The 14,553-nt window shown below is 40.8% G+C and overlaps 1 protein-coding gene across 1 annotated transcript in view; it reads right to left on the reverse strand.

The window, feature by feature from the left end:
* Nucleotides 1-9,576: 9,576 nt before the first annotated feature.
* LOC130367455 (uncharacterized) overlaps nucleotides 9,577-14,553 on the reverse strand; it is a 51,004-nt gene continuing 46,027 nt past the window's right edge. The window contains exon 3 of the mRNA XM_056569876.1: nucleotides 9,577-12,383. Within this exon, the coding sequence (XP_056425851.1) occupies nucleotides 11,599-12,383 (785 nt within the window). The 3' untranslated portion in view covers nucleotides 9,577-11,598. The remainder of the gene's footprint in view (nucleotides 12,384-14,553) is intronic.

Consider the following 14,553-nt stretch of genomic DNA (forward strand, 5'->3'; position numbering starts at 1 on the left):
CTCGAAAAATACAAATAATATCATGGTGGAAGATATAGTAGTATCTAGTATAGGGCAGCGTTGCACAAGCAGGGGTGCCTCCAGCTGTGGCAAACATCCAGCTCCCAGCATGCCAGGACAGTCAACGGCTGTCCTGGCATGCTGGCAGTTGTAGTTTTGCAACAGCTGGAGGCTCTGTTGTTGGGAAACACCCTTAGAGTATATGTTGCAACATTCTAGGAGTTGTAGGCTTGTTTTACTAAATACCTACCATTGCCTTGCCGGTATTTCTTGTTCCAAAATACCGCCAGGGTGAACCAAATACCAGCTTTTTAGATTAAAAAAAACGGCCAGGTAGAAACCCTAACTGTGCTCACAGTGCATACAGTTGCCACACACTCAGCAATTGTAACTTTAAATAAAAAATATTTAAAAAAATCAAAAAGGCACAAGCAAGATGAAGAGTCAAAAAAAATATTCGTGGTTGACCAGCCTTAATTTGAAAGTGGTCTTACATTTTTTACCAAATTTTGGGAATAACTAAAATGTTTCCCGCAATTTAAAGGATTAGGATAGGACAAAGCTATAAAACAAAAAAACCTGCAAACAAATCTGACATGCTGAATGATAACTAGGAACTTTGTTGAGTTTGCTAACACAGTGCTCTCTGCTGACATCTTTGTACATTTTAGCAAAGTTGTGAACAATGCAGCACAGTGGCTCAGTGGGTAGCACATTTGATTTGCAACACTGTGGTTGTGGGTTGAAATCCCACTAGGGCCAACTGGGCAAAATTGGTGTGAGTGCTTTCAAAATTAAGAGTCCTTATTATTAGTATAATAATGTCAGCAGAGAGCACTGTTTTTTTGAGGGGGAAAAAAAAAAAAAGGGGACTATTCATGTGCATGGGTACAAATAGCCCAATCCTCTTACATTAAAGTGAGTCCAGATTTGAGGTAGCTAATTTTTAAGTAAACACAGGTAATGACTTAAATGAATTTCATTGGCTTGTCCTATTTTTGCTCTTTATGTACAGGATACCTAGGCATACTTGGACAAAGAAAATGGCAGAAGCTGCTCCAGAAAACCCATCAAGTTCGGCACAAGGTATATATTCTATTAACGCTTAGCCCTGTGCTTTTTACATGGGCCAAAAATTGTCTCATCACCATCTTAGGGTGCATGCACACCACGTTTTCACCCTCCAGTTCCCGCATACGGCTGCAGAGAGGGTGGGGTGGAGGAACCGGACACAACCGTATGCGGGAACCGGAGCTAATGGACCCGTATCAGCCCACCGGAGTGAACCCCAGCCTCCGGTCGGCTTCATTTTGGCCCGCATGCGGTTTCCAGACCGGACATAAAAACGCTGTAGACTACGGTTTTAGGTCCGGTCGGGAAACCGCATGCGGGCCAAAATGGAGGCTGCGGTTCACTTCGGTTGGCTGATATGGATCCATAGGAAAACATTAGCTCCGGTTCCCGCATACGGGTGCGTGCGGTTCCTCCGCCGCCCCCCTCACCCCACCCTCTCCGCAGCTGTATGCGGGAACCGGAGAGGGAAAACGTGGTGTGCATGCACCCTTATTAAGGTGAAAATTGAACCTGTCCGAAGTAAATCTTAGTTGGCCTAGCTATTTGACATAATTAAACATTCCTTTTTAAGATCCTGACAAAGGGCTACGTTCTCCGCCTTTTACACGTGCCGAATTGGAGTTCATGGTCAAGTACCCTGATTTGAAGAAGTATGATGCTGCTAATATGGGGAAATCATATAAGCGAAAGACAAAAATCATGACAACGTTGTCTGAAAAACTGAAACTTCATTTTGGAACGAATCATGACCGGCGCCAAATCCAAAAAAGATTCTCAGACATGAAGGTTCGCCAAAAGAGGCTCTTGAAAAATATTCGAAAACATCTTGCCCGTCAAAAAGGTATGTTAAACGATCATGATCTAGGGGGGAGATTCACCAAAGCCAGGCCATTTGGAAAGTTATACTGTTTGCCCATAGCAACCAATCTGCTCTCTTGTTTAATTAGACAGAACACTAGTTCAAAATGAAGTAAGCTAGCTGATTGTTTTCTGTGATCCTAAAATATTTTCCAAACAGAAAAAGCCCTTAATCTTTATCTTAGATACGGGTAAAAAGTAACATTTAGTACCTTCCTTAGATATTTTCGCCAGTTCAGAGGTGGAAGATGATGATGTTCAAGAAGTGACTACTGAGGATGTTGCTAACCAGGTAATGTTTGTTTGTGTCAACCATCTTTACATTGGATCCATACTTGAATCCAAAGGATGTTTTAACAATTTGGGATTGAGTGTTGTCAGATTACTGTAGACTTCATCAAGCTCACACACATGTCCTGCTTAGCTGGCTACAGAACACGTCTATAACAGTGCATCATACGGAGGCCGAACCGATCTTCCCTAAAAAAATACCCAATGTCAGAGTACAAACTTGTAGAAGGTATTGCTCATGCTATCACAGCATGATGTCTGGAGGGGGCATGTGTACATCCACTTTGTGCTGTGTTGTACATGTGTTCCTTTAGAAAAAAGGCATCAGCACATATGTCAGTATGGAGCACAACATCAAGGTTTCAGAAATGGATATGTTACCTGATAATTTATCCTAACAATGTTGTCGGAGCATGTATTTTTTGAGTTTGGCTTATAGTCATCTCTCCAACCATAGGAATATTGGATTAAGAAATTTGTGTTATAACTATTGAACATGATTTGCAAAATGCACGGACAAATCTGATCTCCTTTGTTAAAATCTTGGTGGCCCTATTCTTGCATTAAGGTTCATGACATGAGTGACTTAGCCAATGAAGATGAAGCATGCGCCAGCCCAGATCCTTCAGAAAATTGTGTAAGTATTAGCACATTTTTGGGAAACCACTTTGCGCCCAAGTTTGGGTCAAAAGTGTTGAAATAACCTGAATGGAGTTCACCTTTTTGTTTTAAAAAATTTAGAATTTTTTTTTCTAAGGACATACAAAACTAAGGTCAAACCTTAACCCCTTAAGGACTCAGCCCATTTTGGCCTTGAGGACAATTACATTTTTACGTTTTCGTTTTTTCCTCCTCGCCTTCTAAGAATCATAACGCTTTTATATTTTCCTCCACAGACTAGTATGAGGGATTGTTTTTTGCGCGACCAGTTGTCCTTCCTAGTGACATCACTCATTATATCATAAAATGTATGGCGCAACCAAAAAACACTATTTTTGTGGGGAAAAACGCAATTTTGCTAATTTTGGAAGGTTTCGTTTTCACGCCGTACAATTTATGGTAAAAATGACATGTGTTCTTTATTCTGAGGGTCAATATGATTAAAATGATACCCATTATGACATACTTTCATATTATTGTTGTGCTTAAAAAAAATCACAAACTTTTTAACCAAATTAGTACGTTTATAATCCCTTTAATTTGATGACCTATAACTCTTTCCTTTTTCCATATAAGCGGCGGTATGAGGGCTCATTTTTTGCGCCATGATCTGTACTTTTTTTTGATACCACATTTGCATATAAAAAACTTTTAATACATTTTTTATATTTTTTTTTAAATAAAATGTATTAAAAAGTAGCAATTTTGGATTTTTTTTTTTTACGTTCACGCCGTTCACCGTACGGGATCATTAACATTTTATTTTAATAGTTCGGACATTTACGCACGCGGAAAAAATGGACGTTTTACTTTTTTATTGGGGGAGGGGATTTTTCACTTTTTTTTTACTTTTAATTTTACATTAAAAAAATTTTTTTTTTACACTTGAATAGTCCCCATAGGGGACTATTCATAGCAATACCATGATTGCTAATACTGATCTGTTCTATGTATAGGACATAGAACAGATCAGTGTTATCGGTCATCTGCTCTGGTCTGCTCGATCTCAGACCAGAGCAGAAGACCCCGGGAGCCGGACAGAGGCAGGTGAGGGGAACTCCGTGCGGCGTTCTGAATGATCGGATCCCCGCAGCAGCGCTGCGGGCGATCAGATCATTCATTGAAATCGCTTACTGCCGCATATGCCGGGATCTGTATTGATTCCGGCATCTGAGGGGTTAATCGCGGGCGTCGGCCATTGCCGGCGGGTCCCTGGCTGCAATCAGCAGCCGGGATCAGCCGCGCATGACACGGGCATCGCTCCGATGCCCGCGATTATGTACAGGACATAAATGTATGTCCTGGTGCGTTAAGTACCACCGCACCAGGACGTACATTTACGTCCTGCGTCCTTAACCCCTTAAGGACTCAGGGTTTTTCCGTTTTTGCACTTTCGTTTTTTCCTCCTTACCTTTTAAAAATCATAACCCTTTCAATTTTCCACCTAAAAATCCATATTATGGCATATTTTTTGCGTCGCCAATTCTACTTTGCAGTGACATTAGTCATTTTACCCAGAAATGCACGGCGAAACGGAAAAAAAATCATTGTGCGACAAAATAGAAAAAAAAACGCCATTTTGTAACTTTTGGGGGCTTCCGTTTCTACTCAGTGCATAATTCGGTAAAAAGTACACCTTATCATTATTCTGTAGGTCCATACGGTTAAAATGATACCCTACTTATATAGGTTTGATTTTTTCGCACTTCTGGAAAAAATCATAACTACATGCAGGAAAATTTATACGTTTAAAAATGTCATCTTCTGACCCCTATAACTTTTTTATTTTTCCACGTACAGGGCGGTATGTGGACTCATTTTTTGCGCCGTGATCTGAAGTTTTTATCGGTATGATTTTTGTTTTGATCGGACTTTTTTATCACTTTTTATTCATTTTTTTTAATGGTATAAAAAGTGACCAAAATACGCTTTTTTGGACTTTGGAATTTTTTTGCGCGTACGCCATTGACCGTGCGGTTTAATTAATGATATATTTTTATAGTTCGGACATTTACGCACGCGGCGATACCACATATGTTTATTTTAATTTTTTTTACACTTTTATTTTTTTATGGGAAAAGGGGGGTGATTCAAACTTTTATTAGGGAAGGGGTTAAATGACCTTTATTAACACTTTTTTTTTACATTTTCTTTGCAGTGTTATAGGTCCCATAGGGCGACTGAGCAGCCGGGATACTTTCAGTTTCACTTTAGAAGCTGCGGTCAGCTTTGACCGCCGCTTCTAAAGGGTTAATACCGCACATCGCCGCGATCGGCGATGTGTGGTATTAGCCGCGGGTCCCGGCCGTTGATGAGCGCCGGGACAGAAGCGATATGGTGCAGGATCGCGGTGCGATCCCGCTTCATATCGCGGGAGCCGGCGCAGGACGTAAATATACGTCCTGCATCGTTAAGGGGTTAAGGGGTTAAAGGGGTATTCCAGGCCAAAACTTTTTTTTATATATCAACTGGCTCCGGAAAGTTAAACAGATTTGTAAATTACTTTTATTAAAAAAATCTTAATCCTTCCAATAGTTATTAGCTTCTGAAGTTGAGTTGTTGTTTTCTGTCTAACTGCTCTCTGATGACTCACGTCCCGGGAGCTGTGCAGTTCCTATGGGGATATTCTCCCAGCATGCACAGCTCCCGGGATGTGACATCCTCATTGAGCAGTTAGACAGAAAACTTCAGAAGCTAATAACTATTGGAAGGATTAAGATTTTTTAATAGAAGTAATTTACAAATCTGTTTAACTTTCCGGAGCCAGTTGATATGTATAAAAAAAGGTTTTGCCTGGAATACCCCTTTAAATCTTGGCTCTGCGGCTTTTTTTGGTTTCATTGAAATTTTTAGTTAAAGTTTAACCCCTTCCCGCAGAATGGCATATATAAACGCTGGGTTGTGCAGTGCTTTCGCGCATCCCGGCGTTTATAAATGACATTCAGTTAACCCGGCGATGCGCAGCATCGCACGGGTTAACTGGCAGAAGTCCCGCTGTTTTCAGCAGGGGACAACTTCTGCTTCACCCCCAGGACCATCCATTGATGGTCCTGGTCAGTGATCACTGTGATTGGTCCCTGTGGACCAATCACAGTGATCTAGGGTGAAAGTTCAGATCCCCCGCACTGCCCGCCCCTGGAAGTCGGGCAGAACGGGGGACGATGGCTGCGGGGGCTCGCTCGGGACCTGCAGCATAGGGGGGGAAGACTTGGGGACCGGAAGCCTTACCAGATCCAGCGGCAGGACCGAGGAGCAACGCGGGACCGGCCACGTGGGCGAGCAGCGACGGGACCGGCAGGTAAGTATATGGTCCTCAGAAGCAGCAGTGAAGATCTTCACTGCTGCTTCTAGGAGTCTGAAAACTACAACTCCCAGCATGCCTAGACAGCCTTTGGCTGTCTGGGCATGCTGGGAGTTGTAGTTTTGCAACATCTGGAGGGCCCCAGTTTGGAGACCATTGTATAATGGTCTCCAATCTGTGCTCTTCCAGCTGTTGCAAAACTACAACTCCCAGCATGCACTGACTGTCCAGGCATGCTGGGAGTTTTAGTTCAGCAACATCTGGCCCTTCAGATGTTGCCGTACTACAACTCCCAGCATGCCCTTCAGCTGTCTGGGCATGCTGGGAGTTGTAGTTTTGCAACAACTGGAGACACACTGGTTCGGAAACATTGTTTCTAACTCAGTGTTTCCTAACCTGTGTGCCTCCAGCTGTTGCAAAACTATAACTCCCAGCATGAACTAACAGACCATGCATGCTGGGAGTTGTAGTTTTGCAACATCTGGAGGGCCCCAGTTTGGAGACCATTGTATAATGGTCTCCAATCTGTGCTCTTCCAGCTGTTGCAAAACTACAACTCCCAGTATGCACTGACTTTCCAGGCATGCTGGGAGCTTTAGTTCAGCAACATCTGGCCCTTCAGATGTTGCTGAACTACAACTCCCAGCATGCCCTTCAGCTGTCTGGGCATGCTGGGAGTTGTAGTTTTACAACAACTGGAGACACACTGGTTGGGAAATATTGTCTGTTTCTAACTCAGTGTTTCCTAACCTGTGTGCCTCCAGCTGTTGCAAAACTATAACTCCCAGCATGCACTAGCAGACCATGCATGCTGGGAGTTGTGGTTTTGCAACAGCTGGTGCACCCCCCCCCCCCCCCCCCTGTGAATGTACAGGGTACATTCACATGGGCGAGGCTTTTACAGTGGGTTTCTCGCATCTTGAGATGCAGCAAATTTTGCGCCGGGAAACTCGCTGTAATCCCCCGCCCATGTGACTGTACCCTAAAAACACTACACTACACTAACACAAAATAAAATAAAAAGTTAAAAACACTACATATACACATACCCTTACACAGCCCCCCTCCCCCAATAAGAACGTCCGGTACGCCACTGTTTCCAAAGCAGAGCCTCCAGCTGTTGAAAAACAACAACTCCCAGTATTGCCGGACAGCCGTTGACTGTCCACGCATGCTGGGAGTTTTGCAACAGCTGGAGGCACCCTGTTTGGGAATCACTGGCATAGAATACCCCTATGTCCACCCCTATGCAAATCCCTAATTTAGGCCTCAAATGCGCACGGCGCTCTAACTTTGGAGCCCTGTCGTATTTCAAGGCAAAAGTTTAGGGCGACATATGGGGTATCGCCGTACTCGGGAGAAATTGCATTACAAGGTTTGGGGGGCTTTTTCTTCTTTAACCCTTCATGAAAAGGAAATGTTGGGGTCTACACCAGAATGTTACTGTAAAAAAATTAAATTTTTTACACTAACATGCTGATGTTGCCCTATACTTTACATTTTCACAAGAGGTAAAAAGGGAAAAAAGCCCCCCAAAATTTGTAACGCAATTTCTCCCAACTATAGAGATACCCCATATGTGAGCGCAAAGTGCTCTGGGGGCGCACAACAAGGCTCAGAAGGGAGAGCGCACCATGTACATTTGAGGTGATTTGCACAGGGGTGGCTGATTGTTACAGCGGTTTGGACAAACGCAAAAAAAAAACCACATGTGACCCCATTTCGGAAACGACACCCCTCACGGAATGTAATGAGGGGTGCAGTGAGAATTTACCCCCCACAGGTGTCTGACGGAACTTTGGAACAGTGGTCCGTGAAAATGAAAACTTGTACAGCCCACTGTTCCAAACATCTGTCAGACACCAGTGGGGGGCAAATGCTCACTGTATGCCATGTTACGTTCCTCAAGGGGTCTTGTTTCCAAAATGGTATGCCATGTATTTTTTTTATGCTGTTCTGGCACCATAGGGGCTTCCTAAATGCGATATGCCCCCCGAGCAAAATTTGCTCTCAAAAAGCCAAATATGACTCCTTCTCTTCTGAGCATTGTAGTTCGCCCATAGTGCACTTCAGGTCAACTTATGGGGTACCTCCATACTCAGAAGAGAAGGGGTTACAAATATTGGGGGGTATTTCCTGCTATTAACCCTTGGAAAAATGTGAAATTTGGGGGGAAACACACATTTTAGGGAAAAAAAATATATTTTTTTTACATATGCAAAAGTCGTGAAACACCTGTGGGGTATTAAGGCTCACTTCATTCCTTGTTATGTTCCTCAAGGGGTCTAGTTTCCAAAATGGTATGCCATGTGAGGGTTTTTTGCTGTTCTGGCACCATAGGGGCTTCCTAAATGCAACATGCCCCCCAAAAACCATTTCAGAAAAACGTACTCTCCAAAATCCCCTTGTCGCTCTTTCCCTTCTGAGCCCTCTACTGCGCCCGCCGAACAATTTACATAGACATATGAGGTATGTGCTTACTCAAGAGAAATTGGGCTACAAATATAAGTATACATTTTCTCCTTTTACCCCTTGTAAAAATTCAAAAATTGGGTCTACAAGAACATGAGAGTGTAAAAAATGAAGATTGTGAATTTTCTCCTTCACTTTGCTTCTATTCCTGTGAAACACCTAAAGGGTTAAAATGATGACTAAATGTCATTTTGAATACTTTGGGGGGTGCAGTTTTTATAATGGGGTCTTTTGTGGGGTATTTCTAATATAAAGACCCTTCAAATCTACGTCAAACCTGAACTGGTCCCTGAAAAATAGTGAGTTTGAAAATTTTGTGAAAAATTGGAAAATTGCTGCTGAACTTTGAAGCCCTCTGGTGTCTTCCAAAAGTAAAAACTCATCACTTTTATGATGCAGACATAAAGTAGACATATTGCATATGTGAATAAAAAAATTTTTTATTTGTAATATACATTTTCCTTACAAGCAGAGAGCTTCAAAGTTAGAAAAATGCTAAATTTTCTAAATTTTCATCAAATTTTAGGATTTTTCACAAGGAAAGGATGCAAGTTACCACAAACATTTACCACCATGTTAAAGTAGAATATGTCATGAAAAAACAATCTCGGAATCAGAATGATCACTAAAAGCATTCCAGAGTTATGTGCAAAAAACGCTCTAGTCCTTAAGGCCAAAATGGGCTTGGTCCTGGAGGGGTTAAAAGGGTATTAATGGAATTACCAAATATGCCAGTGTCTAAGCAGACTGGGTGGATAAGACAACGCCCAACTTGCCAAGTTTTAAGAACTATTTTGGAAGCAACTCGCCGTATCAAACTACCCCGCTACCGTGATGTAAGGTACCTTGTAGTTCCCCCCCCCCCCACATTAGTAGGTCGCCTAGTTCCCAGACATTAGGTTGCAGTTCACACACATTAGTAGACTGATCTCCAAAATTTGGAGTCAGCTCCCCCCACAGACATCCAGCTTCCATCCATATACAGGGTATGGCTGGAGGCTGGACGTCTGTCTCCTGCCTGCACAGTGTTTTGATCACAGCTCAAACAAGCCCGGGGTCGCAATCTCTTGCTATGGCCTATGGACCATAGCAGTAGGTCACAGGAATTAAGGAGCGGGGATTGTAACCCTGAAGATAGCTCGGACAGTCACTCCCCATTTCCCGGCCAGCGCGCGTCCTTCTCGTCCTCCTGCGCTCCTCTGCCTCTATGGTTGCGCGCACAGGACGTCCCTGACATGCCATGCATACAACCATAGAGGTGGAGAAGCGCAGGAGCGCAGTAGTAAGTGCGCTGGCCAGGGAATGGGGCTTGACCTCTGACATCCTTTTGTGGTGAAAAGGTTTTTTGTGACACCGTGATGTGTGGTATAGGAAAGCCATAGCAGTTAACTAAAAGGGACTGGCTAATAAAAACAAGGGTGTCTCCACCTGTGGGGAAAATACAACAAACAGCATGCCCAAGCAGTCTATACTCACTAACATAGTCAAAACAAATGTTTGATTTCCGATTTTAACACTTCTGCAAGTAACTTTTTGATAACTTTTGTCTCACAGATTCAAGAGTGTGATGAACAAATGGTCACTCTTACCCTGGTTGAAGTACCAAACACTGACCAGACAAGTGTTATCAATGAAGTGGTTATTGAGCTCAAGAACATCAAGAAAACATTGCAAGAACAGATTGTTAAGGTTGATGGTCTTCTTGCAAAGCTTGCTGTCTAGTTTTTGTGTACGTTGTAGGGTGCCCTTTTTTGTTTGGGATGAATGTCTTTATTTAAAAGCTTTATTTGGCCTCAATTGTAAGGCCTTTGTTTGGAATCCTTTTTTTTTTTTTTATTCTTGGTTTTGGGTAGTTTTACACCAAATGTTACACTTTAAGGAAATAAATGGAAGCATGTATAATTTGTGGAGTGTACATTTTTTGCCATTTACTGAATTTAATATTTACTCCACTAAAGCTACGTTTCCACTTTGCTTGTTGTCTTGCATTTTTGCCAATACTGCCACTGCAGGTTTGGAGCCCAAGCCAGAAGTGGATCCAGAAGAAGGGAGAAGTAGAATTCCTTCCTTTCTAGGTTCTTCTGGCTTAGCATCCCAAACTGCTGTGGCATATTTGCAAACAATCCCAGCCAAAAAGCAAAGTCTAAACGTAGTCTAAGGGTCTATTTAAACTCTGATTTTTAACATGATTGTTAGTCAAAAATGCAACGTCCGTTTGGCCTCACAAACCCAAAGAATATTGAGAAGTAGTGTGATCTAGAAATGAAGGAATTAGACTAAATTCGTCATTCAATTTGTGCTTTTGCTCAAAATGTTTGTACACATTTTCTGAACATATTAAGCAAAAAAAAAAAAAAAAAGGCAATGTGGGAGTTGTGCTTAAAAAAAATCCCAAGCACATTTCATCCCGTCTCAGACACAGACTTAGGACTGAAGTACAAACACCGGAAATGCAGCCTGGAGTGCTGAGGGGGGTGAGGTGTCTAGCCTCATCCAATCCGAGCTCCTCTCACACTTAACTGCCATATGCTGTGGCCTCTGCCAGTTAAGTGTGGACATTTCTCAACAATCAGAAAAAAAAGAAGTTGTGTATTTGCCCCTAGCAACCAAGCAAATTGCTTCTTTCAAGTTTCAGAGAGATTTCAAAACCTGAACTAAGCCCTAAGCTTTTTTTGGGGTTCCCAAAATCTTAGAACCAAAACTACATTGACTAGGAACATGTTTAACAAATCTTACACCCAAATAAGGAAGTCAAAGAAAAAAATTATTTATAAATGTTAGCTTAAAAAAATAAAAAATAAACATAGTATATCATTGTAACAATTAGCAGCATTTCCGAAATAAAATTTTCACTAGTGTGTGAAATGTAAACAAATTAGGATAGGAAATATTTTCCGCCATACATTTTGAGCATTGTATTAGTATATCTCTCACTTTGGAGATTATAAAAAAGAACAATTTATCTTTGCCTTTTTTGCGAAATTTTTTAAAAATTTTTGGGTCCTTTTCAATGTTTGAGGTTGTTCGCCAACATTATTTTGAACCTTACAATGTGTCCTCAATTGCTTGGGAGACACATTGGGCAAAGATCCAACCTCGGGAGATTGTTTACTGCTAGCCATTTCCTGCTTGATATTCAGAAGGAATTGGCTCTGTTTGGATTTGCCGGGTTGGGGAACATTTGAGGACATGGACTCTATATTACTACATTCACTGCTTGCAGTAGCCAAAACGGGTAGACACAATGGTTCCTTGCTGGGACTTTGAGCTAGATTTTGTAGGGATGTCATTATATTTTGCGTTGGGACTACAATATCAGGGCTAATTGGTGGGGATTCCCCTGTACTGGTAGGTGGATTAACCTCTTGACTCCTTTGCATCTTGTCATTGGCTTGAAAATTCTTGGCTATGGTATAATTCAGCATTAATATAGCCTGGGTGACATGAGACATCTCTTGGCCTACTTTGGAACATGCATTTTCCACTACATCTGTAAATTTTTCTACCACCGCCATATATTTTTGCTGATTTTCTTCATTTTTGGCCATATATGCTTGCACTAAAGCAGGTAAACTATCATAAGGCACATTATGAAGATTGGGGTGGGCTTCTTCTGCTTGCAGTACATTTTGGGGTTCAGGTGCCAAAGTCTCCGAGATTTCTTCAGGGTTTTCTGTGCCAAATGTACCAGTGGGCTCCTCATCATCTTTACTACCTGGTGAGTGAACTGTAATGTAAAAAATTGATAGAGTTAATATTTTCACAAACATTAATATTCAATTTACAAACATTTAGGGATATCAGTAAACACAGATTGGACCCCTAAATATATCTATAGGTCTCTCATCATACCTTAATAGTTCTATTTATTAAACTTTGCTGGGCCTAGGCATATTCAGGACATAACTAACAATGGTTTGTAATCGGAAAGTAGAGTAAGCTAATTATGTCAGGTAACAATGTTGAAAGATAAATAAACCAATATTGAGGCCAAATTTGGACAACAGCAATTGTGTGGAAGAGCATACCCCAAAACACATCTAGCTAAGTGAATAAGCTTGATAGGAGTAATGTGCAGACAAACTTCGAAAATTCGAGATAGACATCCCTAGTGGAAGAATAATTAACTAAATTCATTTTACAAGCATTATTAAGGTCATACAAAGTCAAAGTGAACATGTCTTTCTAAATACCCTTTAATAAATCTTACCTTCTAGGTCAGCCATCAAATAGAATTTTCCAATACCTTCTATTTGTTCACAGTGAAGAGTGTCTGCCACCATCTCTTCTACTTCTGTCATTTTTTTGTCTTGGTGGTGGATCTCCACCTGTCTGCTTTGAGTGCTTATGTATCTTTGCGAGTTTTGCTTTCACAAGTCGCTTACAGTCGTACCATTTACACAGAAGCTCGCTTGGGGTGCGTTTTTCGATTCCGAGAGCATTGATTCTGATACAAATGGGAGTACCTAATGGAACCCGTTCAGAATCTTTCCCAAATAGATTCTCAAAGTTGTTAGCAGCCTAAAAAGCTGAAGCTTCTGTCAACTGTTCTTTCTTTCTAAGAAAGTGGCAGCAAAATAAAAATTCAAAAATAATATGCATTGGGCAGATTGTCCAAAAAATTGGAGGATAATGATACACAAACATTATTGCTCAAAGTAGTGTCATTGGCAATAACAACCAAACAGCTAGATTAGGTCACACACATTTAAAAAAAAAAAAAAAAGGATAAGCTTTTTTACTTTGGAAAAGTAGGCTGCTTTGACATTTGATTGATTTTATCCAAAGCAAACATTTAGACTACTGTATTAGCATTATTTTATTAGGAGCATTGGCTAAGAAAAACGAATACATTTTATTTAGCTAGTGACAAACTAAGCAAAACAATGGCATTAAAATAATGGCCAATTAATTAATGTCTGTGTCTAATCAAATAAAATTCTACTAAGTAAGCTGGACATGAGGATTCAGACACAAACATTAACAACACACCTGTTAGCTAACACATGCATGTCAAAACCCAAGACACTAAACCAAAAGCCAAATTTAACTTTAAAACAACAAAAAACAGTATGCTCAGAGGGGGAGATTTTGCTAAACCGAGCCATAGAAAAATTGGCAAGTTGCCCCTAGCAACCAAGCTGATTGGTTCATTCATTTTTAACCAGGCCTCTGCAAAATGAAAGAAGCGATTGGATTTGTGGATATGGGCAACTAAGCAAATTTTCATCTGGACAGGTTTAAAAAAAATATTCCCCAATGTGTGAGATGTGATGTATGTAAAAAATTTTAAAAAATATTGGGAGGGTATGTAACATCTCTGGCAAACACATACATGTGATACCTGCAAGCAAACTAAACAGGAATACAACATACATGCATAAATATGTTAAAGAGATGCTGGGAGTTATATTGGCAAATCGTGAACTTTGAACATATTTGCCGAACTGTAACAATTAATAGATATGCTAAAAAGATTTAGCCAGGGAAATGTAAGACAAACACATTACCAAAATCTGAAGAGTACCAAATAATGTGGGTAAAGTTGCATTCACCCCATGTTTGTGATATCCATTTCCCAGCAGAATTTACAAAACAACTTTGACCGTTTTAGGGTTACAAACTACAATCAGATTTTTAAATTTTTCAATGCAAAAATGGCGAACCTTAAAAAACTTTAAAAAAAAAAGGTAGACATATTTAAATAGGAGGTACACTTGCATGCATTTCCCAAAATTGGGCGAGGAAATTTCAACCCAAAAAATAAAAATAAAAAAATAAATTGAAAAGAAAATTTACAATGGAAAGTAAATGTATACCGGTCTATATAGAGTAACATACGTTTACTATAATTAAACATTAGACATTTAATGTATGGAAAATACGTTGTGGGAATT

Source organism: Hyla sarda, chromosome 4, assembly GCF_029499605.1.
Source record: "Hyla sarda isolate aHylSar1 chromosome 4, aHylSar1.hap1, whole genome shotgun sequence".
NCBI lineage: Eukaryota > Metazoa > Chordata > Amphibia > Anura > Hylidae > Hyla > Hyla sarda.